The sequence below is a fragment of the Leopardus geoffroyi genome, chromosome B4 (genome assembly GCF_018350155.1).
Source record: "Leopardus geoffroyi isolate Oge1 chromosome B4, O.geoffroyi_Oge1_pat1.0, whole genome shotgun sequence".
Classification (NCBI taxonomy): domain Eukaryota; kingdom Metazoa; phylum Chordata; class Mammalia; order Carnivora; family Felidae; genus Leopardus; species Leopardus geoffroyi.
In genome coordinates this window covers 130,440,417-130,465,565 of record NC_059341.1, presented here as the reverse complement: position 1 = coordinate 130,465,565, position 25,149 = coordinate 130,440,417, and the positions used below count along the sequence as shown (strand labels likewise).

The 25,149-nt window shown below is 53.9% G+C and overlaps 1 protein-coding gene across 1 annotated transcript; it reads left to right on the top strand.

Annotated features, from left to right (window-relative positions):
* Positions 1 to 1,225: 1,225 nt before the first annotated feature.
* Positions 1,226 to 10,095, top strand: MB (myoglobin). The gene is made up of 3 exons (XM_045463842.1): positions 1,226 to 1,401; positions 5,800 to 6,022; positions 9,405 to 10,095. Exons 1-3 carry the CDS (start codon positions 1,307 to 1,309, stop codon positions 9,549 to 9,551), a joined length of 465 nt encoding a protein of 154 aa, XP_045319798.1. The 5' UTR covers positions 1,226 to 1,306; the 3' UTR covers positions 9,552 to 10,095.
* Positions 10,096 to 25,149: the final 15,054 nt, after the last annotated feature.

Here is a 25,149-nt window from a genome sequence, read left to right as displayed (position 1 = left end):
ATGGATGGGGGAGTGGGTGGGTGGGTGGGTGGATGGATGAACCCATACGTGGACGATGGAGAGATGCATGGATGGGTGGGTGGCTAGATGATGGATGGATGATGGATAAATACAAAGAAGGCCAACCATCCTCCCTTGGCTCCCTTGCAAGACCATCTATTTATTCAACAAATATTTGTTCAGCTACGATTTGGTACAGGGCACTGTGTGAGGTCCAAGAGATACAGAAGTCAATAAAACCTAAGTGAGTAAGGTATTCGGGGGCATGAACCCAAGAGCCTGACTTTCTGGGTTCAAATCCCAGCTCTACCATCAGCTATGTGACCGTGACAGTTTCCCTAACTCCCCCCCTGAATAAACGAGGACGATGCCATGTCTGTCCTAGAGATGCGGCTGTCAGGGGATTAAACAAGTTACCAAATGTGAAGTGCTCGGAGGAGGGCCCGGCATGTCCTTACACGTATCGGCTGCTCTAACACACTTGTGGCGGAGCCAGCATGGAAACTAAGAAATACAGCACGATGAAGGGAGCCGTACAACAGGGGCGCCCACCCAAATAAATGGAAGGAGGAGGACATTAATGGGGCCTCGAGGGGGTGTGCCAAGCAAAACTTCTCAGAAGGAAATACTTGAGCAAAGGCCACGAGGGCCACGAAGCCAGTTTTCTGGGTGGGGTAGAAAAATCCAGACTCCAAGAGCCCGTGGATAGACGCCCAGCTATAAGTAGGAACCACCTCGGCTCCCTCCCCTCTCTCACCCCCCTGCTTCTGGCTGGGTAGGGGCTCTCCGGCAACATGGGCAGACTGTGGACAAGGAGACTGCTAAGGACCAGAACAGTCCCAGGGCCAGCCCAGGAGCCGCTGCCCGAGCTTGGAAACATGACAGTTTCCTTGGGATGGTTGACAACAGGGAGAGTTGAGTTTCAGGCTGCTGGCGTCGGCCTTGGTGGTGCCCTTTCTGCTGGCCTCTGAGACTCCACACAGTGGCCCAGCCTCCTCCCCTGCTCTTGCCACATACACAAACACCCCCGCGCCCCTGTGGCCTGAGCTGTCCTACCTCCCTACAATGGCACCTGCCCCAAAATAGCTCCCATGTGAGAGCTACAGAAAGGAAAAGATTAGACCCCTCATGAAAAGGAGGGAGGAGGGAGAGGAGGGGAGAGTGAACGAGCCGTCAAGTGATCTGTGTCGAGCTTCAGGGAAGGTATAAAATCCCTTTGGGGCCGGGCGGTCTCAAACCCCGGCTGTCAGAGCCAGGACACCGAGTCGGCCCGGACTCCCTCTTTCTGTCTTCCTCAGACTGCGCCATGGGGCTCAGCGACGGAGAGTGGCAGCTGGTGCTGAACGTCTGGGGGAAGGTGGAGACCGACCTCGCGGGCCACGGGCAGGAGGTCCTCATCAGGTAAAAGGAAGAGACCCCATTGCCTCTGTCACCCACTCCCCAAAGATCAAGGGTGCGTGCCTGCAAGGCGGAATCGTTGCCCAGGGTTGACCAGTTGGCTGTGTCGGTCGACTTTGTTAACACCTTCACTTGGTTTTCCTTTGCTTGTAAGTGTCAGGGACTGGCGTCCAGAAAGGAAAAGAGATCCATCCCGGGCCTGTGCCAGCAGTGGGAGAAGCCTGGTGAGCAAACCCCGGATGCCTAGCGCCCACCAAGAGGAATCCTAGAATCGTAGGCAGTCATAGTTAACAAGGGCCCTGAGAGATCCTGTCCAGACGCTTCACTAAATGGATGAGGACAAACAGGACCCGAGAGGGGCAGGACCTCCCTGATCCACAAATCCGTAAAGGTCTATAAACTGTCAAGACTGAGACATGGCCTTCAAGATAAAGACCCACAGGCTCTAGAGCTGGCTGGGCTTCCGAACCGCTGTGTGACCTTCGGGAAGGCACACAACCTCTCTGAGGCTCGGTTTCCTCTCCTATACAATGGGCGGGGGTGTTCCGTGCTACCCTTTAGAGTAGAAGTGAGAGTTAAATAAGCTAATGCCTGTAAGGGGCCTGGTGCTGTTCCTGGAACATAGCAGGTTCTAGAAGATGTTAGTAATTGTTACGGATGGAGCTAGCTTAAGGACCTGCGAAGTATTATAATTAGAAAATAGAAGACAGAGGCCCATTAGGGACTTTTGATGTTGAGGAAGTCTTGAATTTGAGAACCCTGAGTAGTGTGGTCTCCAAGCACATCTTAACTGCAGGGGTTCCTGAACAAACAAAAGAAAACAAAATTCCAAGTGTTGCAAATAAAGGATGGTGTGTGGCTTGTAAACAGAATTGTATTTTCTCATTGCCTTCCACCCCAGACGGTGTGAGACCCCTCTTCTCCAGATGCCTTCTCTCATGCTCTGGGCCAGCGCAAGTCAAATATCGAATGGGGTATAAATCCACATTTCTGCACCTGGGAGAAAGTGGCCCTGGGGTGGCCACGAGTGAATGGATTGTCCTTCACGCTTTCATTTACAGACGAGTTTCTCCTTCGTCACGAGCCAGCTTTCCCTCTCCCACTCAGATGCCTTTTTGGTCTCCTTGGGCTGCACTTCTATCCGGCTCCCATGTCTGGATCTGTGATCCGAAGTCTGAGCCCTGAGTCATCCACGCTAGAAACACTTGGGGAAGGATGGTCACGTTCTCTGTTTACTCCGACTGGCATCATGGGGGATGTTCCCTGTGTCTTTCTCCTCCTGTCCCTGCCAGCAGGCCGCTGGGGATGGGACAAAAGTTTCCCCCAAGTTGACATCAGCTCCTTAGGCACCTTTGCTGTGTGACCTTGGATAAGTCACTCCTCCTCTCTGAGTGACTCACTCCTCCTGCTTGCCTATCGGTTGAACGAAGCGATTGTCTGCCAGGGTCTCTGAGGTCCCTCTCTGCTCTCATGCCCTGGCATTCCCTGAGCCCATGCTCCTCCCTCGCTTTTGGAGAGGAGGCAGGGTAGTTGGGGCTGGAGACCAGTTTGCAAAGCACAAGTCTCTCCAAGGTGATCTGGAGGCCATTAGCCCCCAAGGCAGCGACTTGAAGGAGACTTGGGGTATTGTGTCATCAGGGGAAACCTTCCCTCCCTCTCCAGAGTGGATCAGGGACACCTACCAAGGGCCAGGGGCCGGGGATGGGATGTGATGCCTGAGACTCCTGGCCCCTGAAAGGTCCCAGAAAGCCCAATGCCCCGTCACGTCTTAGGCTGTGGGACACGCAGAGACCATGCCAACGGGTTCTGCCCTCTTACTGTGCGGGGTCCGGGGGGGGGGGGAGGGCCTCCCTGCGTGTAGAGGGAAGGGAGGGGGTGCTAACCCCCAGAGCTGCACCTGCCTCTGTGGGAGCTGGCCACTTGATTCTGTTCCAGAGGCTGAGCCTGGGCTTTCTTACTGACCTTGGCAAGGTCACTTCTCCTACTCCTCTTGTAAAAGACGGCATATTCTGTTCAGCGGAGCCTGTTAACAAAACACTGAGGGCTTTGCTGCACGTCGCGAAGGACACCCCCAACCCCTGGGCTCGCCGCTTCCTGTGTATTAACTCAGCCTCCCAAGCACCCGATGAGGTAGATATTAGGATCACCACCCTTAACAGAGAGGTTAAGTAACTTGCCCCAAGTCGCACAGCTGGAATTCACATCCAGGCGGCTTGCACCCAGCACAGCTGCTCTGGAGCGCTCTGCTCTTGGCACATCAGAGCGGGGTTGCCCTGCCCAGCCCGGTTCTTCTGCCTAGAGCAGGGAAGGCATTCTGCAGGTTGGAGTCTCCATCTCCCGTGTGGGTGTCCGATTGGGCCTCCGTTCAGAGGACAGCTGGGAGGTGGCCTCCTTTCTCGCTGACTTGCCTGCAGGCCTGCGAAAAGCAAAGCAGGTAGATGTAGGATTGAAGCTGAAGACGCAAGGCAAGTGAGGGCTCCTTAAACGGGAGGGAAAGTCTGTCCATCCTCTTCCGCGGGCCGACGGGCTTTGTCTGTCCATTTTCCGGGGTGCTGCCCTTAGGCAAATCCAGGTATGGCCTTCTGTGGCTGCCTGGGGCTCCCAGCTGCAGGACTTTGGGCCAAGGGAGGGAAGCGGCTGAGTGATGCCAGAATGATCTGGTGGGCACTCATTGGCCTGGTTTTCCTGCACTGTTGAAGGTAAATCTGGGCTCGCTCGCGGGCTGACTGGTACAGAGTAGAAGGTGAGGCAGGGGTCCAGCCTTACAGCTGGAGGCTGAAATATCAGCCAGACCAGCCCTTTTGGCTTATGGATGGCTGAACCAGGACCCAGAGAAGCTGAGTGACTTTTTCAATGTCACACAGCACGTTGGAGGTGGACCTGGGACCAGAACTCAGCTTTCGTAATTCTCATCCCCGCGTTCTTTCTCCCAGACATCTTGGGGGCTCCCCAAATATCTGAGATCCCTGGTTGCCTTGGGTACCAGGTTCTCGGCCCTCTTCTGCCCCAGATAGGCTCCCTCCAGCATCCCGACCTCTGACCTTCACCTGTGGGTGCTAGGTCTCACCTCTGCCAGGCAGGAGTTCAAGGATCATTGTCACCAGATAATAATAGGACCCTTGGGTGAAAAGTGCCAGGGATGAGCTGTCCCGGCCACACAGGCTTGGCCGGGCCAGGACGGGGGGTGAGATGGGGACGTGGGGCATGGCTGTGGATTGCCCTGGGCGTTCGGGGGGGGGGGGGTGCAGGAGGGATGAGCTCCCGGGAGAAGGGTGTGCTCCCTGTTTGTGCTACTTGGTGCACGCGTGTGTGCATGCACGTGAGGATGGGTGTGTGCTGTGAGATGCTTTAACACACCGGAGTGTGTCCACTGCAGGGCTGAAGAAGCGAGTGGCTGATCCAGGAAGCTACAAAAAGAGGAACCTTGCAGGGACCCGAAGCCATTAGACAGGAGGAGGGGAAGGCTGGGGAGACAGGGCCACTCCTGCAAACATTTCAGGGTATGACAGGGAGAGAGAGAGAGAGAGAGGGCGCATGACTTATAGAACCATCCGATCTCTGGTTCGGGCTTTGCCACTGACCCACGTCACTTGCCTCTGTGCTCCATTGGCCCACAGTGGAACGGGGACAGCCACCTCCCACCGAGGCGGCAGGTATGACTCCCGTTAACCGACACCCAATTTTCCAGAACAGGAAAGACCGAGCTCCAGGGCTACAGGTGTGGCTCAGGGCAGAGTCCCTCTGCAGCTAAGCTCCCTGGCTCCCTGGCTCCCTGGCAGGAGTGGAGACCTGGTCTTTGGCAGGTGGCTCCCTCCCTGGGCCTCACCATCTGAGGGGCCTGGGAGGTACAGGGCGTCTGAGCAAAATAAGCAAGGACTTCCTGAGCCTGAGAGCTAACACGGGACGTAGTGAGTCTCCTGTAGCTGCAAGTATTTAAGCAGCCAAAGGATGATCCGTAGGCAGGAAGCTTGCAGAGACGGTCCCCTGCGCGGTCGACGTCTTGAATCACGCAGACCCGCTTCCCCTTGGCCCTTCTGCCTCGTACCCGTGATGCGATTTAATCACCTCCTCTCCAGGCGACTCAGAGAAAATCGGGTGGAGCCAGGGAGCGAGGCAGGCACATCTTTCCTTCCTACCTCTCGAGTAGCAATGAAGAGGCAGATGCTACTGACCTGAAATAAGCAGGGCAAGCCTTTACACAGCCCACCGAGCCCCCACAGCGCTGCTCTAGGTAGGCAGCGGCTATCCCCTGTGCTTGGATGAGGAAGCAGGAGCACAGAGAGAGGTAAAGCGAATGGCCCGGCGTCACGCAGCTGGGAAATAGCGGAGCCGGGACTGGAACTCGTGTGTCTCACCACCTCCAGCCCCTGTGTCTGACTCCAGCCCCCCTTGTGCCCGCAGCCTCTTCAAGGGCCACCCGGAGACCCTGGAGAAGTTCGAAAAGTTCAAGCACCTGAAGACAGAGGATGAAATGAAGGGCTCCGAGGACCTCAAGAAGCATGGCAACACGGTGCTCACTGCCCTGGGGGGCATCCTCAAGAAGAAGGGCCAGCACGAGGCGGAGCTGAAGCCCCTGGCCCAGTCACATGCCACCAAGCACAAGATCCCCGTCAAGTACCTGGAGGTGGGAGGCAGGGCAGGGGCGGGTGGGAGGGTGGAAGGGGAGGCCTCGAAGGGCTGGGATTTGGGGTTCGAGTCCCAGCTCAGCCACTGACTTGTGGGTGACCCACGTCATTCCTCTTTGAGCCCCAGTTTCCTCATCTGTAAAACGAGCTGTCACCCCTGCGGTCACTGGGAGGAAACCCATTTCTCCCCCAGATCGGTATGTCGTCCGGGGAAGTAAGGGAGATTGGATATTGGGGGCACCACTTACACTCCCCCCACCACAGGGAGGTACCATTATCACACCCACTGGGCAGATGAGAAAACTGAGGCACAGGGAGGGCAATAGCTGCCCACAGGATTCAAACTAGGGCTCTACCCCCCCCCCCCAGGCCCTCGGCGCCTAACCCCTGTGCCATCTGGAGCCTGATGTGGGCAGGAGTCGTGAGGCAGGGGTACAGGAGCGGGGCTTGATCCTGGGCCGGGGGTGGCCAACAGGCTGGTGATACTGGTTTCAGCATCTTTACAGATGAAGAAGGAGAGGCCTCGGGTGTCCTAGGCAAGAGAAGTTGGTTTGAACCTCCTGTAAGGGGCTGAGGAGTTGGGTGGGCAGGGGAGAGCCTGAACTGCCTTTATAACCAGTGGGAGGAGGGGTGTGGCAAGAGGGAGCATTGAGATCTGGGGGATAAAGGGCCTTCGGGATAGGTGCAATCCCTCAGGATGGGAGCAGCAGGCAGGCTGATGCAGCGATGAGGATAAAGATAGCGGTGATAGCTACCAGTTAGGATGGGCATTCGCCTGGATCACTGCGTGGAATTCTCGAAATCTCCCTGAGATTGAACGCATTCAGTGTCCTCTTTTTCTCTGATGCAAAGGAAGTTCAGAGCTAGGGAGTCCAGAGCTGGTGTGGGGGCCCCACGGTCACCGAGAATGCAGCCTCTTTCATGCCAATGTTGGCATGAGTCCTCAAAGTTGACTCATGATCCAAGATGGCTGCTAGAGCTCCAGCCATCTGGTCCACGTTCCCAACAGGAAGCAGGAAGAAGAGAGGAAAGCTCTCTTTTAAGGAGTCGCAGAAATCCCACCCAACAGTTTTCTTTGCATCTCGTTGGCCAGAATTAGTTACAAGACCACACCCATCTGCATGGAAAGCTGGGAAATGTGGTCTGTTGCCACTCCAAATACAACCGGTGTTCTGTTACCAAGGAAGAAGGAGAAGATGGACATTGGGCAGGCAATTAGCAGACTCTGTGCCAGGCAGGTACCCTTCGCATACTCTCTTTACAGATTTGGAAACTGAAGGCTCAGAGAGATTAGGTAGCTTGCCCAAGGTCACACAGCTAATAAGCCAGTAGGTACAGTCTGATCAACGGTACTCCGGAACTCAAGCCCTTGACCCTTGCGGTACAATATCTCCCATCCGCCACCGCCACACCCCGCGTCAGCCTCTCAGCCTCACCTCCCTGCGCCCCAGCTGCCCCCGCAAATCACACGTAGACAACCTTGCCCGCCCATCCCACTCAGCATCACAGACACAAGGAGCCTGTCCTGCCTTTGAGATTCCGTGCCTGCTGCGGCCCCTGGCCTCCCCATCTTCTCTTGTCAGCAAATCCCTGTCCATCCTCCAGGGCCCAGCTTAGAAGCCACCTCCTCCGCACTCGGCCGGCCGTCAGCTGCTCTGTCCACCCGCGCCCTCCCCCCCCCGCCCCCCCCCCCCCTCCCTGCAAAGGCACTTTATCCTCATTCTCTGTCACGGCGCCTGCCCGGCTGTACTGTAACTCATCTCTTTACCCAGCTGTCTCCTGGCTGGGACATGAGCTCCCCGAGGGCAGACCCTGGCTCTCGCATCTCTGAACCCCAGTGGCGTGGGGGTGGGCTCCCAACACAACCGGAAAGACGTATCCCCTCCGGGGGGACAAAGGAACAAGGCTCAGAAAGAGAAGGTAGCACTGGCAGCTGGGGGACTGGAAACCAGGTCTGCTGAAAACGAGCTTAGTTTACTGCATCGATCCCCGCAAGATGGAAGGCAGGGCCCGTGTCTGTTCCTCCCCTTCCACGCTCTTCATAAGTCACACATGAGGGTCACGGCGGAGCTGAGCCGGGAGGTTGGGTATCCCATGGTTTCCAGGGGCGGGGCTTACTCCATGGCAGCCCGAGCCCCCCCCCCCCCCAACCTGCCCGTGGTCACTTGCACTCGGGGCGCCCCGAGAAAACGGGAAAACGAGGTCCGGTCACCGCCTCCGTCCTTGGCTCTGGCGGCCGTTTGCCCACCCTCCACCCTCCCCCGCCCCCGGGGTGCAAAGTCCTCTTGCTATGTGACCTCAGTCTGGCTACTTTCCCGTCGCGGCCTCTGTAAAGTGACACCGCTTGGTGCGCCGGCCAGGGCTGTGGTTGACATCAAAGCTTGATTCACTGTCGGAAGAGCACAGTAGCATTTTACAGCCATGAGATCGTTGAGTCGCTAAAGCCGCCATGCTGTAGGTGTTCCTGGTAAGGAAATCGTGGGTGCCCAAGCAAACGTGATGGTGACAGCGAGGCTGACAGAAGACAGTGTGGGTCCTGGGGGCAAGCCATAGGCCAGATCCTTCCCTCTTCTTCCCTCCTTCCCGCCCACCAAGAATTCTGAGCACCAGCTCTGTGCTTGGCACAGAATATAGGATGCTCTGCACCCCCGCTCAGCCCCCATTAGGCTGCTTAAAGCAATAACCCTATGAAGCCATTAAATGCAAAAATTAAATATACATAGATGGAAATAATTTCTTCCTTAAAAAACATTTTTTTAACGTTTATTCATCTTTGAGAGACAGTGCGTGAGCAGGGGAGGGGCAGACAGAGAGAGAGAGAGAGACAGGATCTGAAGCAGGCTCCAAGCTCTGAGCTGTCAGCACAGAGCCCAACGCGGGGCTCGAACTCACAAACTGCGAGATCATGACCTGAGCCGAAGTCGGTCACCTACCCGACTGACCCACCCCTAGGCACCCTGGACATAGTTTCTTTCTATCTAGCTTTTCTGACTGCAAACTCCTGGACAAAACCATGGAATGGGAGCATTCCCCTCCTTTCTGCTGTCTGCATGGAGGCGGCACCCGGGCCCTTGTCTGGCCGCAGCTGGACCCACATCCTGAACACTAGCCAAGGAGGGTGGTGGGTGAGCCGACCCACTGGGCCGCACAACCTTGGGTCTGTACTGGGACGGGCCTGGTCCCCCATTTATACCTGTCTCCCGGGGTTGCAGGGATAAAAGGAATTCATCTCAGAGACCACTTGGAAGCATGCCTGGTATACAGTAAGCGCTCAATAAATGGCCCTGAAATAAAGAGAAGGTGGGACTCAGCCTGATTGCCCCCTGGCTCCTGGCTTGTCCGCCCCCATGACCAGCACCCCTCTCATCCATCCCGCTGCAGTTCATCTCAGAGGCCATCATCCAGGTTCTCCAGAGCAAACATCCCCACGACTTCGGCACTGACGCCCAGGCGGCCATGAGAAAGGCTCTCGAGCTGTTCCGGAACGACATTGCTGCCAAGTACAAGGAGCTGGGTTTCCAGGGCTAAGCCCCTGCACGACCCCACCCCCGCCCACGGGGGCGCCGGGCCCCAGGGGAGGGTGGCGCTGGGTCTCCTGTAGCCACGTAGAGTTTGCTTCTGAGTGTCTGCTTTGTTTCTGAGAGGCGGGTGGGGGAGGGGAGGGGGGGGAGGCTGTTCGGGCTGGCTTCATCTGCCTGGGGACTGAGCTCCTTGTGGGGGTCATCACCCCGGGAACCGGAAGTGTGGCCCTTTGCTCTCTGCCGCCCGCAGCCTCTCTCCTCTCTCCCCTACTCCAGCCCAATTCCTCCAATCTCCAAACCCAACCCGTCACCCGCGCCTCTAATCCCAAATCCAAGCCGTAAACATACAGATTCTCTGACCCATCACCCCCACCAGATGCCCCTCTGCCATGAGAAACGGGTCTGGGCAGAGTGGGGACAGCCATACCCATCCCAAAGGAGGTGGCAGGGCAGTGGGGGGTGGGGTGGGGTGGGGGTTTCTGGAACCTAAGTGTGCCTTTTCAGCTAATGGAGTAACTCACCTGGTTTTAATAAAAGACCCTGCAACATGACGGTCTCTGCCTGGTGATCTTCCTGTCCTGGAGCAAGTGAAAGGGCCCCAAGGAAGAAATGGCTGGGATTGTGTGCGTGGGGAGGAGGCTGGGGGAAAGGAGAGGAGGGAAACTGGGTAAAGGAGGGAGAGGAGGGAGCAGGAAGGAGAGAGGAACGGATACCTGCCTTCCTTAGGTCGCTCCTCAGTGGCAGGGACAGTGCCGGGCACAGGCGATGGCGGGGAGAGCCCCGTCTGGTCAGGAGAGCGGTCAGCAGACCTTTGCGGGAAGAGGCAAAAAATTGCAGGGCGCCCAGAGGAGAGGACACAGACCTGGGGGAGGTGGTCACCGTGGACACAGCAGCTTAAAGAACATGCCAAGGACACCAGCTAGTTAAGGGGCAAATCTGGGTTCAAAGCTGGGAAGGCAGCGGGGACTCCAGTCGGGGTGACAAAGAGGTGGCCAGCCAGTGGCAGGCACTGACCTTCTGGCCACAGAGAAAGGACAGACGCAAGGCGAATAACTTATAAACGCCGGCCAGGAGCCACAAGCGTATCTACAAATGCCGAGCGCACAGACAGAATGTGTGATACAGCTGTGAGGACCCAGAATAAAACATTGGCATGTGACGGTGGCTGCCGGGAAGCAGGCTAGAGCAGAGGTCATGGACAGGGGCCATGGAAAAGGTGGCCTGAGTCCATCCGGGTGCCCAGGCCGTGAGGGCCTTAAACAGCCCCTTAGACTCAGGGTACTGACTCTGGGAGGCCCCATAAACCCCCAGGAACTCCCAGGACAAGTGACCTAGTTACCCCTGCCCTTGAGTCCTGAGGCCCCACCCTCTGTGATGAACCTGACCTCAGTCCACACCAGTTGACGGCTGCTGAACAGAGCAGAGCTCATCTGCTAACGTAGACATGTCTCCAATCCTACCTAACAGGCTCATTCATCAGGCTGCGCTGCTGCATCCAGGACAGCACGAGAGGGTCCCTTTGTCCATTCCCAGCTTTGGGAATTCTGCTCAGAGGCTGGGAGAGAAGGGGAGGGGAGCGCAGGAAGAGGGGAGGGTTTTGATCACGGAGCCTGGGGAAAATGCTGTGCATTTATATAGTAATTCAATTGAATGCCCAGGCAACCAGCACTTCTATATAGATACGTGTGCAGGATTTAAAGTTGAATAGGCTGGTCCCTGCCCTCAAGCAATTGACAATCTAGTCAGGGTACTGAGTGCTCCGATAATTAAATCAGGACAGAACACAATGAGGGCTGCAGAGAAGAAGCCATTTGTCATTCACTCAGCACTCATTCAACAAATATTTGTGGAGCACAGCTGGTAGAAAAAAAATCTCACTTTATACCTTCCGTGTGCACCAAATGCAACTTCTTTTTTCCTATAGCTTAAGTGAATTTTTGTTTGGAATCCTCACTGTGGCTGCGTGGCTGATACTTAATCTCTGTCTCCTTGAATGTGCTCCCTCGTTCCAAATATCCCTGGGGTTTTGGCTTATTCTAAGGGGCTTACAGATGCCAAGTTGTGGCGTGTGGGGGCGGGAAGGTGGCAATCTGTTGCTGTCATCTGTCCACAGTGGTCCTGAGGGACGCTGCATCCCACCTGGTCTCCAGTTATTGTCCTTATCAGGCCCTTGAGGAAACCCTGAGACTGCTCAAGTCTCCTTCTGCCAGGGCCACTTCTTCTCAGGGACAACCCTGACCCGTGAGGGCTTCACCTGGGATATGAGGCATACATTTCTTCTGTGTTTAGACCTTACGGGGCCTGTCTGAGTTTTCCCAGCCTCCTCCAGGGCTTCACAGGGGTGTGCAGGGCAGCCCTGTATGGTTGTATAGGTTGTGCACTCCACATGAGCACCTGGGGTGGGGGGGGGGGGGGCGTCAATTAAGGGCTAGATCCCGTCTGTGTTCCAGTTGCCAAGCTGTGCACCCAGAAGGGGTGCCTTTTCCTAATTCACACACGGGTGCCCTCTGAGCTAGCAGTGGCCTCCAGCAGGGACAGAACTCCTTTGTCTGGGGTCCACCACCAACTGCAATCTATTGTTTCCTTTTCAACTCTCTTCCTTTTTGACAGTTCAGAACATTATTTTCCAGCCTGGGAAGCAGGAACGCCTCACAATTTCCTCCAAGTCTTTGCCCTTTTCTCTGTGTTCTTTCTGATCCTCTCAGGGCCTGAGCTTTTGAATCTGCACATCCACACGAGGGACATGTTTTTCTTGCTTTCAGCTGTCACGTCCTTTCCTGAGGCTTGGGCTCAGAAATGCCTTACTGTCTGAAAAGGAAAGAGCAAAAGAGAAAGGAAATCCTGGGAGGGAAATATGGGCTAATATTTTAAAAGTATAATCAATCCGGCAACGGCATCTATTCTGTATTGATTTGACAAATATTTATTGAGCAAATACTATGTGCCAGTGCCCCCCTCAACGGCCCCCCACCGATAGGGACGAGGCACCCAGCCTTGAGTGACAAACATGATCTCTGCCCTCATGGATGTTCTGTGGCACGGGACTGGAGAGGAGTCTGTGCCAGGCCTTCAGGACAGTGTACGTGTAGTGGGGGCCGGGGGGGTGAGGGTGAGAAGCAGAGAAAGTGGGAGAGAGTGTCAGATGCAGGGAACCGCAAATTCACTCGTTGCTGCGTGCACGCCTTCGTCGAATATTCACTGAGGCTTGCAGTGTGCCAGGCACCGAGCTCAGCTGTGGGGGGCCACGGTGAAGAAGACAGTCCTGGCCCCTGCCTGGGGGAGCACACGTAGGCTCTGGACACAGGCAGGCGGGAAAGGCTGACCCCTGAGGAGTCTGAGATGGGGACCCCGTCACAGTGGACCAGAGTCACAAAGATGGTGGTGGTGGAACAGTCAGGCTTCTCCAGAGAAGCAAGAGCAATAGGATTTATTTTTATATATAATATATAAAATATATATACATAATATATTGTATATGATATATTATTTTACACATGATATATGATATATGATATATTACACCCCCTATATAAAAATATATTATGTGCTATATATTATTTCATATATGATATATAATTTCATATATGATATATTATATAGTATATACTATATGTTTTATATAAAAACATATATTATATAGTATATAAATATATACTATATAATATATTATATATATTATACTATATACTATATACTATATACTATATTATATTATATATATTATATAGTATATATTATATATAGTATAATATATTATATAGTATATATTTATATAATATATATTATAATAACATGTAATATTATATATAGCCGTATATAATATTACACTGTAATATTATATATGGCTATATATAGTATTACATGTTATTATAATATATAATATGTATATATGTATACATATATGTATATGTAATATGTAATGTTATATATAGCCGTATATAATATTACACTGTAATATTATATACGGCTATATATAACATTACATATCATGATATGTAATATTATATATAGCTATTATATATAATATTACATATCATGATATGTAATATTATATATATAGCTATTATGTAATGTTATTAATATTATATATTATATATAGCTATATTATGTAATATTATATATAGCCATATATAATATTATATATAGTATAAATGTATGTAAGGTTTCGCACTTAATGAGATATCTGATATTTTAAATATAGATAATAAAATATATAAAATATCGATGTAAAATAATCCCTTCAAACGTTGTCTTTCCTACATTTATTATTCCTTCCAAAATTCCTGTTTTTTAGATTGACTCACACTAGCCTCCATGACTCTTTGTTTCTTTTGTTTTTAAATTTTTTGCAACATTTTAATTTATTTTTGAGGCAGAGAGAGACAGAGCGTGAGTGGGGGAGGGGCAGAGAGAGAGAGAGGGAGACACAGAATCTGAAACAGGTTCCAAGTTCCGGGCTGTCAGCACAGAGCCCGACACGGGGCTCGAACCCGTGAACCGTGGGATCATGACCTGAGCTGAAGTTGGATGCTCAACCGATGGAGCCACCCAGGTGCCCCAGATTTACACACTTTTGAAGTTCTTACAGTATTTTTCATCCAGATTTATTAGGGTATCAGGAGGGGAGTGTATTTTGCCATGTCTAGCCTGCTTACTTCCAGAAATGGAATTCATAATCTAGAATCCTGAATTTGGTTTTGTTTTTTTTTTTAATTATTTTGCTTTGCTTGTTTGTTTTCTTTCTCCCGTATTGGACACTGGTGTGTCCCATATTTGCTCACTGGTGTCACACACCTGGCCCCTGGCCCCTGGCCCTCCGCCCGCCCCCCCCCCCCGCCCCACCCCAGCCGCTCAATGAGTGCTGGCTGCAGACATGGGTCACACAGGACTCTCTCTCTCTCACGGCCGTGAAAGCATGTTGTAAACGACAGACCATTTTAAAGATAAGTGAGTCAGGAGGCACAAGCGGAGTCCGGTTCTGAATATCTGGTTCCTGTAGGTGCGTGTGTGCGTGTGTGTGTGTGTGTGTGAGTGTGACAATGCATGTCTGTCTAACTCCTCTGATCTCAGCTTTCAGCCCGTTTCCTGCTGCTCTGAAATCCCCAGGAGTCACGCCCCCAGGGCAGCCGAGGTGACCTCCTCATGGACCCAGAAGCCAGCTCTCCCACCGCTGCCTGGGACTGGGCTTTCTGGGTCCAGCCGGGCCAGGAGCTTGTGGCCATGAGAGCTCCCGGGGCTTGAGTCATGTCTGGGAGAGCAGAAGCAATAAAGTTGTCCAGAAATGGGGCGCCTGGGTGGCTCAGTCGGTTAAACGTCCTACTTCGGCTCAGGTCATGATCTCATGGTGTGTGGGTTCGAGTCCCGTGTCGGGCTCTGTGCTGACAGCTCAGAGCCTGGAGCCTGCTTCCAATTCTGTGTTTCCCTCTCTCTCTTCCCCTCCCCGGCTCATGCTCTGTCTCTCTCTGTCTCTCAAAAATAAAGAAAACATTAAAAAATTTTTTTAATAAAAAAAATTAATTGAAAAAATAAAAATAAATTAATAAATTAAATTAAAAACTAGCCACAAACCTTTCACCTCAATTGCCCTGCATCGACTCCATTGCTTTATGCCTGACCACAGATTACCCACAAACAGGAAAATTCCCTCCGTGCTGGCATTTCACACAGAAACGGAAACACAATACTGAACCTGTGTTAATGCATTTAGAAGGATCGGATCTTTGCTGAAAATATTTCCGCTCATCAAAGGATGTCTTTTCCTCAGGGAAAACCGGAGTCCCGTCTCAGGCACAGAGCCCCTGGTATCCTTTCCCCTCTTAGTGGCAAATGTCGCTTTTAATCACGTCACCAAAAGTTTTCACAGGTGTTATTAGATCGATCAGATTCAGAACACTCAGAAGGCAGAATGGCCCCCTCATCACACACGTTAGGGAGCAGAGGTGATTTTGTGGGCCCAGCGAACTTGAAACTGGATATGTGGAGACTCAGGGTTTGCGCACCTGGGAACTTGGGTCTTCGGACACCTGTGGGGAAGGAGCGGGTGTGGGGGAGGAGGGGAGGGGCGGGGTGGGTGTCCCCACTTAGGGCAGGGCAGGGGTACTTTTAGCCAATGCGTACATTGTGGTTCTGCCTGACATTTCATGAGAAATAAACCAAATGGGGGCTCTGCTGCTGGAAAAGTTTTGCCACAACCCAGCAGCCTCCACCGGTGGCCCTCAGTGGGGCTGCATTGTCCCCGGTGGGGGCGTTTTGTATATTTGTGGGAGTGTTTGGTTGCCATGACGAGGATACTGACATTTAGTGGGAGGAGGGGAGGAGGGGAGAACCGGGTGTTCTGGAACGTGCAAGCCAAAAAAATACATGGGGAATCTCTCCCGTGTTCTAGACCGGATTCTAGAGCTTACAAATGTTGCTTATGCGTACATTATCTTTCAGCTGTTTGTTTCAAACTATGTTGCATTATTGGCGGGGGCAGGGGGGGCTTTTATTGGGGACTTTTGTACCAAGATTTGTTCACCGTCGCAAACAACGGCACCCCCACGTCAGTGCCACCACGGGCTTTCAGGGGCTTTATGGACGTCGGTCGGGACCCTGAGTGTCCTCTCCTTGCAGGCACATGGTGGGTGGCATTTCCCCAGACCCATATGGCTTGTCTGGGCCAACAACCCGGGAGTGGCTGTGTGTCACTTCCGGTGGAAGTTTTGAAGCAGTGACAATTCACATCCCTCCGCTGTCCCGGGGGCTGTGGATGTGCGTGTCTACTTGGAGCCTCTGTCGACCGGCTGGGTCTCTTTAGGAAAAGCAGAGGCCCTGCCAGCCACGCTGAACACAAAATGTGAAGCTGTGATCATTTGGGCCGTTTGCGTCCTGACCGTGTAGCCGCTGGCCCGACACACCCATGCGGGTGAGCACTGCAGGTGGGCTCATTCCATCCAGGGGCGCGAGCCTCTAACCGCTTCGTACGTCCTCCAGGGCCATCGCGTTAAATATTGAAAGACATTTTATTTTATTATTAAAAAAAAAAACTTTCATTTTATCTTTATACATGACATGATAATGAATTTTTTAAATTATGGATGTAGGTAAGTTGTATTATCAGCGAGCCTCATTCCAGGATAGTAAAGGGGGTGTTAGCAAATTATTTGTTATAAAGAGAGGGGTATTGCTTGGTGGCGTTGATAATTACTGGTCCAGAAGCTTCCGGTTTAGAGTCGGCTTCCGGTGTTCAAACAGCGCAGGGGGCTGGGGTGGGAGATGTAGGGGAGAATATTCGTGAAAGTTACATGATAGATAATAATTAAACTTCAAAAAAAAAAAAAAAACGGACTGGTTCTAAGCTAGACGCTCACCAGCACCGTCCTGCATCTTTACAAGTAAAAGTCACAACGTCAAAGAGAAAACTGTATCTGAGCACGAATTAATCTACTACTGAGTGTATAATGGATAACCCTAATAAATTTAGAGACTTATGTGGCTCAGTCTCAGAGAAATGTCATGTTTAAATGTTTTTGTTTTTTTTTTAATGTTTGTGTATTTTTGCAAGAGAGAGAGAAAGATCATGAGCAGGGGAGGAGGCACAGAATCCGACGCAGGCTCCAGGCTCCGAGCTGTCAGTACAGAGCCCGAGGTGGGGCTCGAACTCACGAACCGTGAGATCATGACCTGAGCTGAAGTCAGATGCTCACCTGAGCCACCCAGGCGCCCTAGCAATGTCAAGTTTAACTAAGACAGTTCAATAACCAAAAGTAACTTGTTAATGAAGTAATTTATTTTATTATTGAGAGACAGAGAGTGCAAGTGGGGAGAGAGGCAGAGGCAGAGAGAGAGAAAATCTCAAGCAGGCTCCATGCTCAATGAGGAGCCCAAGTCAGGGCCCGATCCTACGACCCCGGGATCATAACCTGAGCTGAAATCAAGAGTCAAACGCTCAACCAACTGAGCCACCCAGGCGCCTCAATAACCAAAAGTATTTAAGGAGAAATTCCATTCTTGGATTTCTTGAAGGACATTCAAAGAGCTCCCACTGCACGAGCCGCATCAATGTTTACTCGGGTTGTCTTTCCCTGTCTACGTTCGCCATGCGTCAAGACTGCGGTAGAACCTTCCTTCTTCAAACTCCTGGCCAGTGCTCCTTTCCCACCTCGTCCTCTCCATCCTCCATGACTTTCTTATCTCCATCAAATTAGCGTCCCTCCCAGCAAGTAGAAAATGGCCTTCCTCTTTAGGAGAAGGAGGGCCAAATGCGAACACCTAATCAAAAGATAGTCTTCGCCCGGTCCCGGAGAGGGAGACCCTGCAGATGTGCCCTCCCAATGGGTTAGAGTTTCTGGAAATGGACCTGGCTGCCTGGGCGGAGGTGAGCTCCCCACCATCAGACACAAGCAAGAGCAGACTGAATGATCGCTGACTGGGACCGTTCTACTCATTCCGCAACGTGAATCACACGCCTCGGTGCCAGGCACAGCGAGACAAGGAGAAGCACCAAGAGGAATAGAACAAAAGTCTCCAGCTTCGGGCCGTTTGCAATCCGGGGAAGAGAGAGAGATGGAGAGAGGAGGAGGAGTGTGCACAGGGTACCGGGTAAGCAGAGCGGGGAGACGTGATCAGTATTCCCAGAGGACATCAGGGAAGGCCGGGTCTTGAAGGGCGGGCAGGATTTTACCGTCCCTGTGCGGGGTGGAGGCGGGAAGGGGGGAGCGTGTGTGGAGGTGGGGGGTTGGGATGAAGCAGGTCCCTTGTGGAGACGGTTTGGGGTCCATAGTGCAAAGGAGAAATGAGGGGAGATTTGAGGGGATTCTGGGGGGTGGGGGGTTGGGTGTCCCAAAATACTGGGTGTTGAGAAGACGGCTTGAAGTACCAGGTGAGAGGAAGCGTGTCGGCAGAGGCGAGGGGGTCGGGATGGGCTCTCGAGGCCCCCCTGCCAGCCCCCCGCATTGCCAGGACCCGATTCCTTAAAGTAAACCTCTCTCCGTAGGCATCATTGGTTCCGTGCCTCTTGAGGACCCTGTAGTAACACCCAGCATCCCTACTCACAGGCGGGGAAACTAAGGCAGAGTTAAAGGGAGCTGTCTAGGGTGGCCCAGCTGAGGAGAAGAGCTGGATTGCAGCCAGGGTCTCCGCGGCTCCCTGCCTGGCGGGACGCACAGGGTGGCGTAAGGAGCATGCCATGCCTCATCAGCCCGGGGACAGATGGGCTCCCACGCCTACACTTTTCAAAGTAAAACCAGCTGGAGCCTCCACTTTCGAATCAGCAGGAAGTCCAACTTTTCCATCGGGGCTTCCTACCATCTTCCTGAAAAGACCCAGAATCCAGGGGCTGACTGAGTCCAAGGAGTGGGGGGGCAATCCAGTTACAAACGTGGGTGGCCAACCACACGGCTGTGATCTTGATCTCTCTCTCTCCTGGTGGAGGGTGGGGGGCAGGGGGGCTTCCTTGTCCAGAGACCCATGTCCTGGAGTCCCGCCCTCCATCCTGCAGGCACCCTGGAGGCAGCACCGATGACATTCGATGATATTCCCCAGGCGAGACTCGCTAACCCACCAGTTGAAGCCAAGAGACCAAATCCCCCGCTAAGCGTCTACGGGCTTGGCTGGCAAGAATCCTAAGCTGTGGGTGAGGTTCCAAAGGCTACCGAGTTGGCCAGACCCGGGTCGCTGGTATCTCACCTCTCACTTAATGTGAAAGTGTCTCTGAGAGGTCACTAACGAACTCTCCGGAGCAGAAGTAAATCACTCCAGGGGAACCTGAGGTCACTGCCGCTCAGTGGAACCTTGGATTCTTTTACATGGCAGCTTCTCTTAAAAAAAATAACCCACCCAATCATAGACCCAATATATTTAACTCACCAAATGAAACACTTACTGTTCTCATTTCTGTTGCTGCATAACAAATCACTGCAAATTATAACGATTTAAAACACAACAGTTCAATATTTCATGGTTGCCTCTCATGGGGTTGACAGGGCTCGGGGTCACTCACTCGGCTCTGGGTCCGCTACTCTATAATTCACCTTCCCCTCCAGCTCACATGAGGGCTGCCACAGCTCCAGACCGCACATCTTCACCCAACAGCCAAAGAGAGGAAAAGGCAAGTCTTTGTCTCAAGTCCCCTTCTGACAAGAAGTAATTCCTAGAAGCCCTCTCCCTCCACTCGGACGGATTCCTTCTCAGTCCTCATTTTCCAGGACTCGGTCACATGCCCCTGCCTAAGCCAATCACGGGCAGGACCGCCATGGTGGGCCGAGAGCAATTGTAACCCACCTCTGGGGTCAGGCTGGGGTCATCTTCCCTGAGCATCATCCCAAACCAACAGGAGACTCAGGGCAAGGAAGGTGCTAGGCCGGAAGCAACAGTGTCGGCTACGAGGACCGAGCGAGGCGATACACGCTTAACACTCAGCCAGGTGCTGGGATGTGGGGACGCTCAGCGAGGGCGGGCGTCACCCTTAACAGACCGAGGCGTGAAAGCGTAGACGGTGTTACGCAACCCTTAACTGTCACCGGCTCAGGTGCCGGGGCCAGCCCTGCCGCTTCCCAGGGTGTGAACTGGGGCAAATTAGCGCACCAGCCCGAGCCTCCGTTTCCTCGTCTGTGAGATGAAAAACACGGAAAGAGTCCTTTGTGAGGATCAAAGGAATTGACGCCCATCACGGGCCTAGAACAGCGCCGGGCGTTCCTGCTGGTTCTTCACCATCAGTAGTAACGAGCGAGTTGGGGGAGCAGCCTGGCAGGCAGGTGGAAAGGTGGAAGCAGGAACTGGGCCCCCTTTTCCCTAAATTTGTTTCTGTCCTCAGGCAAGGGGTCCCAGGCTGCAGTGTCTCATGGAGAGAGTGGGGAGAAAGAGGCTGGGTCAGGAGCGCTCGGTCACGCCTCACTCTTCGCTGAGAGGTCCCCAGACCGCGTGGGAAGAGGTGTGTGCAGCGACCAGGGTTGCCTCTGTGCTGGTCCGCTGAGCACCGAAGGCCAGAGAGGGGACGAGGCAAGGGAGGCGATGGGGCTCGGATCTGGGGGCCGGACACAAGGAGGCGGGAGCCCTCGGTCCCGTCTCATCACAGCCTGCTGAGTGGCCTCAGGAAAATGTCTGCACCTCTCTGAGCTCCGGCCTCCCGTCTGCTCCACAGGGTTAGGTATTGAGCCAACAGTGGGAGATTGAATATTAGAGCTTTATCCGACCCCGAGGAATTACGAGACTGGCAGGACCCATCCCCCCCAACCCATCAGAGTTCAGGGAGCGCTTGTGGTCGCTTTGCTCAGATTTGGTTTACAGACGAGAAGACTGAGGCCCAGAGAAGGTAAACCTTGATCTGACCCCTGACACCCGGCTTTGTGTGTGCACACGTGTGGGGGTGGGGGGTGTGGTGGGGTCACTGCCCTCGGTCTGTCTCTGTCTCCTCCATCTAGCTCGCTCTTCTCTCAGTTTCTTCCCTGTATCTCTCTTCCTTCTCTTTGAACGCTTTTCTATGTTTCCTCCTCTGTCTCCTTGCGTTTGGCTACCCATCCCTCTGTGCATTCCTGCCTTCGTCTCTGTCTCTCCTCCCCGCGTCTCTGTCTCGCTATGTCTCTGCCACTCCCGGCGGGTCTCTATCCCTCCCTGCCCCCCCACCTCCAATCCCATAACTTCTCTGTGGTTTTCTAAACAGTTTACAATAAAAATAAAATGTTTGCCAGCAGGCAGTGGTGGTGAGAACAGGTTGTGATCCTTGGAGCGCAGGGTGCTGCCGTTGGAACTTAGAGCTGGGTCCGGCTGGGCCCCAACCTCGGGTTCTGCAGGCGGGGCGGGCCAGCCCAGCCTCAGACACAGGAGGGGCTGCTGCGTGACCTTGGGGCTCCCTTGCATCCGCCCACGTTCTGATTCTGAGTGGTGTGCCTGCCCACAGTCCTGGTAAAAATAGCCCCGGGAGCTGTGGCTGGCCTCCAGACTCCTGCCTGCCAGGGTCTCTGGAGAGACCGTCCAGCACCGTGCAGAGCACGAATCTGCAACCGAGAGGGGGCAAGTGACCTGCCCAAGGTCACAGAGCAGGTGGGCAGCAGAGCTGGAACCAGAACCCCGGCCTCGGACTGCCAGCTGGCACCCTCCACGGCACGGGGGAACCTCCCTAGGGGCCCCGCGGCTGGACCAGGTCCCGTTTCTGGGTCCTGCCAGCCCAGCCCCAGACTCGGTCCCAGCCCTCACATCAATGGACCAGGACAGCTCCGTTTTCTTGACTGCCTCCTGCACTTCTCTGGGAGCTCCTTGAGCCTGGGAGCGGGTGGGGGGGTGGGATTGAGCTCTGCCCACATCACACACTCGCCGGGTACACTCATAAGAATGACAGCTCACACTCATCAAGCCCTCGACACGCGCCGGGCACTTTCTAAGGGCTGGGCACACGTTAAGTCATCTCATCTTCACTCTAGCCCTGTGAGGCGTGCTGTTTCTAGCATACCCGTTATATAGATGAGAAGACCGAGGCTCAGAGAGGTTAACTGACTTGCTCAAAGCCACAGAGCACTGTTTGGTGGAGCTGGTATTCCAACCCAAGGAAGTAACGGATGAAAAGGTGAACAAAAGTTTGGTGTTCGAGCACGGCAGGCAGGGGCTGCCATCGTTTGACTCTCGGGCCACCAACGGTCACTGAGCTCCTGGCCCCACACTGGCAGCCTGGGCCCACGACTGTTCTCTCAGATTCCCTTTCCAGGGGCCCGTGGTTCCGGGAGCCTGGGATACACATGCACACTCCAAGCCTGCCCCTTCCCAGCTGAGTGGACTTAAGAAGTCCCTTTCCCTCTCTGAGCCTCAGTTTCCCCACCCACGAGAGAGGAAACCTGACTGACTTGTCAGCGGTTCCCTGACTCGGTGATTCTTATAGGGGCTGGTGGAATGGGCCGGATCGGCGGGGAGGGAGGGGTCCAAGGCTGAGCGTAGCCTGAAAGACCATAATGTGGAATTTGATTTCTTTGGGGCGAGCCACGGAAAACATTTCAGAAATACAACGAGGATCACAAGGGGACCTGAGGTTCTCGGGTCTACCCAAAGGGGGCTTGCCAGGAACTCGAGAGCAGTGCCTCCAACTAGAAGGGCATAAGGGCAGAGGTGGCCCGTGGACGTGCCTGGCAGAGCGGCCCCGCCCGTGGATGCCGGCCCAGGCGGTCCTGGCACAGCCACCCTGGTGTTGGTGATAAGTACGTCCTGGGAGCGTCAGCCAGAGAGGACAGGTGCAGGGGAGGAGGCGGCTCCAGGGCTCAGGCTGAGTCATCCTACGGGGCTGGGGTCGGAGCCGGAGGGGGGAGAGCTATTTCTAGAGGGAGAGGACGCAGAAGTGGGGAAGTCATCTGGACACGTGCCTGGACCAACCGGCAGGGAGGGCAGGGAGCTGGGGGGCCTGTGTCCGCCTGAGGGAAAGTCAGCCACCCCTTCCCCTGCCTGCCTCACCACTTTACCATCCTCCCCGGGACCCTGTTATCTGGTGGTGGGATACAGGGCCTTCCCCAGCTCCTCTGCCACTCCAACCCGCCCCCCCCATACCCACAAATGCCCCTTCCCTCTCGGCCTTCCTCCCACCCCCAGACTTCTGCCCTCCGGGACCCCGAAGCTGTCAGGAACCTCCGGGCTCTAGACCTGAGAGAATAGCCCCGGGGTCTTGGGAATCGGACACAGTCCAAATCCACCCACCATCTTTGAGCTGGGTGACCTAAGACATGTTACTTGACCACTCTGAGCGCGGTTCCTTGGTCTATAAAATCGGGAGAACACCATCTTACTGCAAAAGGTGATTATAAGCCTTCGAAAAGAGGTGCTTTCAAAAGACCACGTGTCGTGTGACTCCATTTATAGAAATGTCTAGAAGAGGCAAACCCATAGAGACGGTCGATGAGTGGGTGCCCAGGGCAGGGCAGAGGGGATGAGGGAATGGGGTGCGGGGTTTCATTTTGGGGTGATGAAAATGTCCTAAAACGGATGATGGCGACGGTTGCCAGCTCTGAATATACGAAAACCACTGAATTGTGCACTTTATTTATTTTTTTTTTCAGCGTTTATTTATTTTGGGGACAGAGAGAGACAGAGCATGAACGGGGGAGGGGCAGAGAGAGAGGGAGACACAGAATCGGAAACAGGCTCCAGGCTCTGAGCCATCAGCCCAGAGCCCGACGCGGGGCTCGAACTCACGGACCGCGAGATCGTGACCTGGCTGAAGTCGGACGCTTAACCGACTGCACCACCCAGGCGCCCCTGAATTGTGCACTTTAAGTGGGTGCACTTTACTTGTGCTCTAGCTCCAAAAATCTAGTTAAAAAAAAAAAAAAAGAGATGCTCGTTGTGTGGCTGGCACCTGTGGGCGTTCACCTGCCGCACGTCCTGGGCATGCGTGGTGGTTCCTGGGCCAGAGCACAAGTCGTTTTCCAGAGGGCGCAGATGCTGAATGCCAGATGAGCTGACCTTGGAGGGAAGGCAGGGTGGGCCCGTCTTCTGCCCTCAGGAGGAAGCCACCAAAGCCAGAGTGACGTGGGGCAAGGACCTGGGACTCAGCAGCCACTGCCAGAGTTTAACTCCCAGCTCTGTGGCTCTGTGACTGGCTGTGTGGCCTTGGGCAAGTTGCTTAACCTCTCTGGCTGCAGTTTCTTGTGAAGAAATGGAGGTGACGATACTCCCCGTCCTTACCTCCCAGGGCTGTTGTTGGGATAAATGAAGTGACCTCTGCAGAACGTATAGAACGGGGCGGAACACGTCCTGGGTGCTTGGGAAATAAGGGTTCTTTCTCTTGCTGGTGGAAGGAGGAGCGAGGAGGAGGACTGCGTAAGCAGAAGGCCCCGAATCCAGTCCCGCTCCTGCCTGGTGCGAATTATCCCCCTCGTGGCTACAGCAGCAGGCTTCTCCATGCCAGCCCGCCATCTCCCTCTCCAGTTACGCACCCTGCATGATACGACAGACCCCTTCTCTGGGTCCTCATTTGTTCATCTATCCACAGAGGGAACCGGACCAAAAGAAGCTCAAGGTCCCTGTTTCTGGTGGCCTTCACCTCCTCCCTCGCCCTGCGCACCCCCCGAGCCCCTGCTTTTGGCTCTAGGATTTGCCCCTTCCTTACCCAGAGTCCGTGTCCTCAATTTTCACTATCGGTCTTCTCTCGTCCCTCAGAGGCACAGTCCTTCTTTCTCCTAGGACTCCTCCGTGCCTGGTGTGGTGCCCAGTGGGCTCAGCTGACCATCTGCCTTGACTGAGGCCTCAACACAGATTCACTTTGGGCTGGATGAGCGATCTTTGGGCAAATCCTGGCTCCGGGCCTCAGTTTCCCCCACTGGAAAACCAGCCCAATAATCTGTGTCCTTTTGTCTTCCAGGGAACAACAAAGATGAACCCTGGCAACTAGGGGCGGGAAGGGACCGCACGTGGCACGGATTTCAATCCCAAATCTAATGCTTAAGGACGCTTACCACACCCAGCCTGTGCTTGCATACCTCTGGAGTGACGGGGAGCTCACTACCCACCGCAACCCTTTCCGTCCATTTGCTTCACAACAAGGACAGCATCTCACAGGAGACATGGAGTGGCAGGTGCTGAAGGCTCAAAAATAATCAGGGGGCAAAGTGACACAAAGGCAAGGACATTGTTCGGGTTCGAATCCTGACTGT

Bases quoted from the DNA above. Each gene is read 5' to 3' on its own strand.
- MB (XM_045463842.1), top strand. From the start codon at position 1,307: ATGGGGCTCAGCGACGGAGAGTGGCAGCTGGTGCTGAACGTCTGGGGG. The intron at 1,402-5,799 runs GTAAAAGGAAGA...TTGTGCCCGCAG, and splicing joins GGGCAGGAGGTCCTCATCAG to CCTCTTCAAGGGCCACCCGG. The intron at 6,023-9,404 runs GTGGGAGGCAGG...ATCCCGCTGCAG, and splicing joins TCCCCGTCAAGTACCTGGAG to TTCATCTCAGAGGCCATCAT.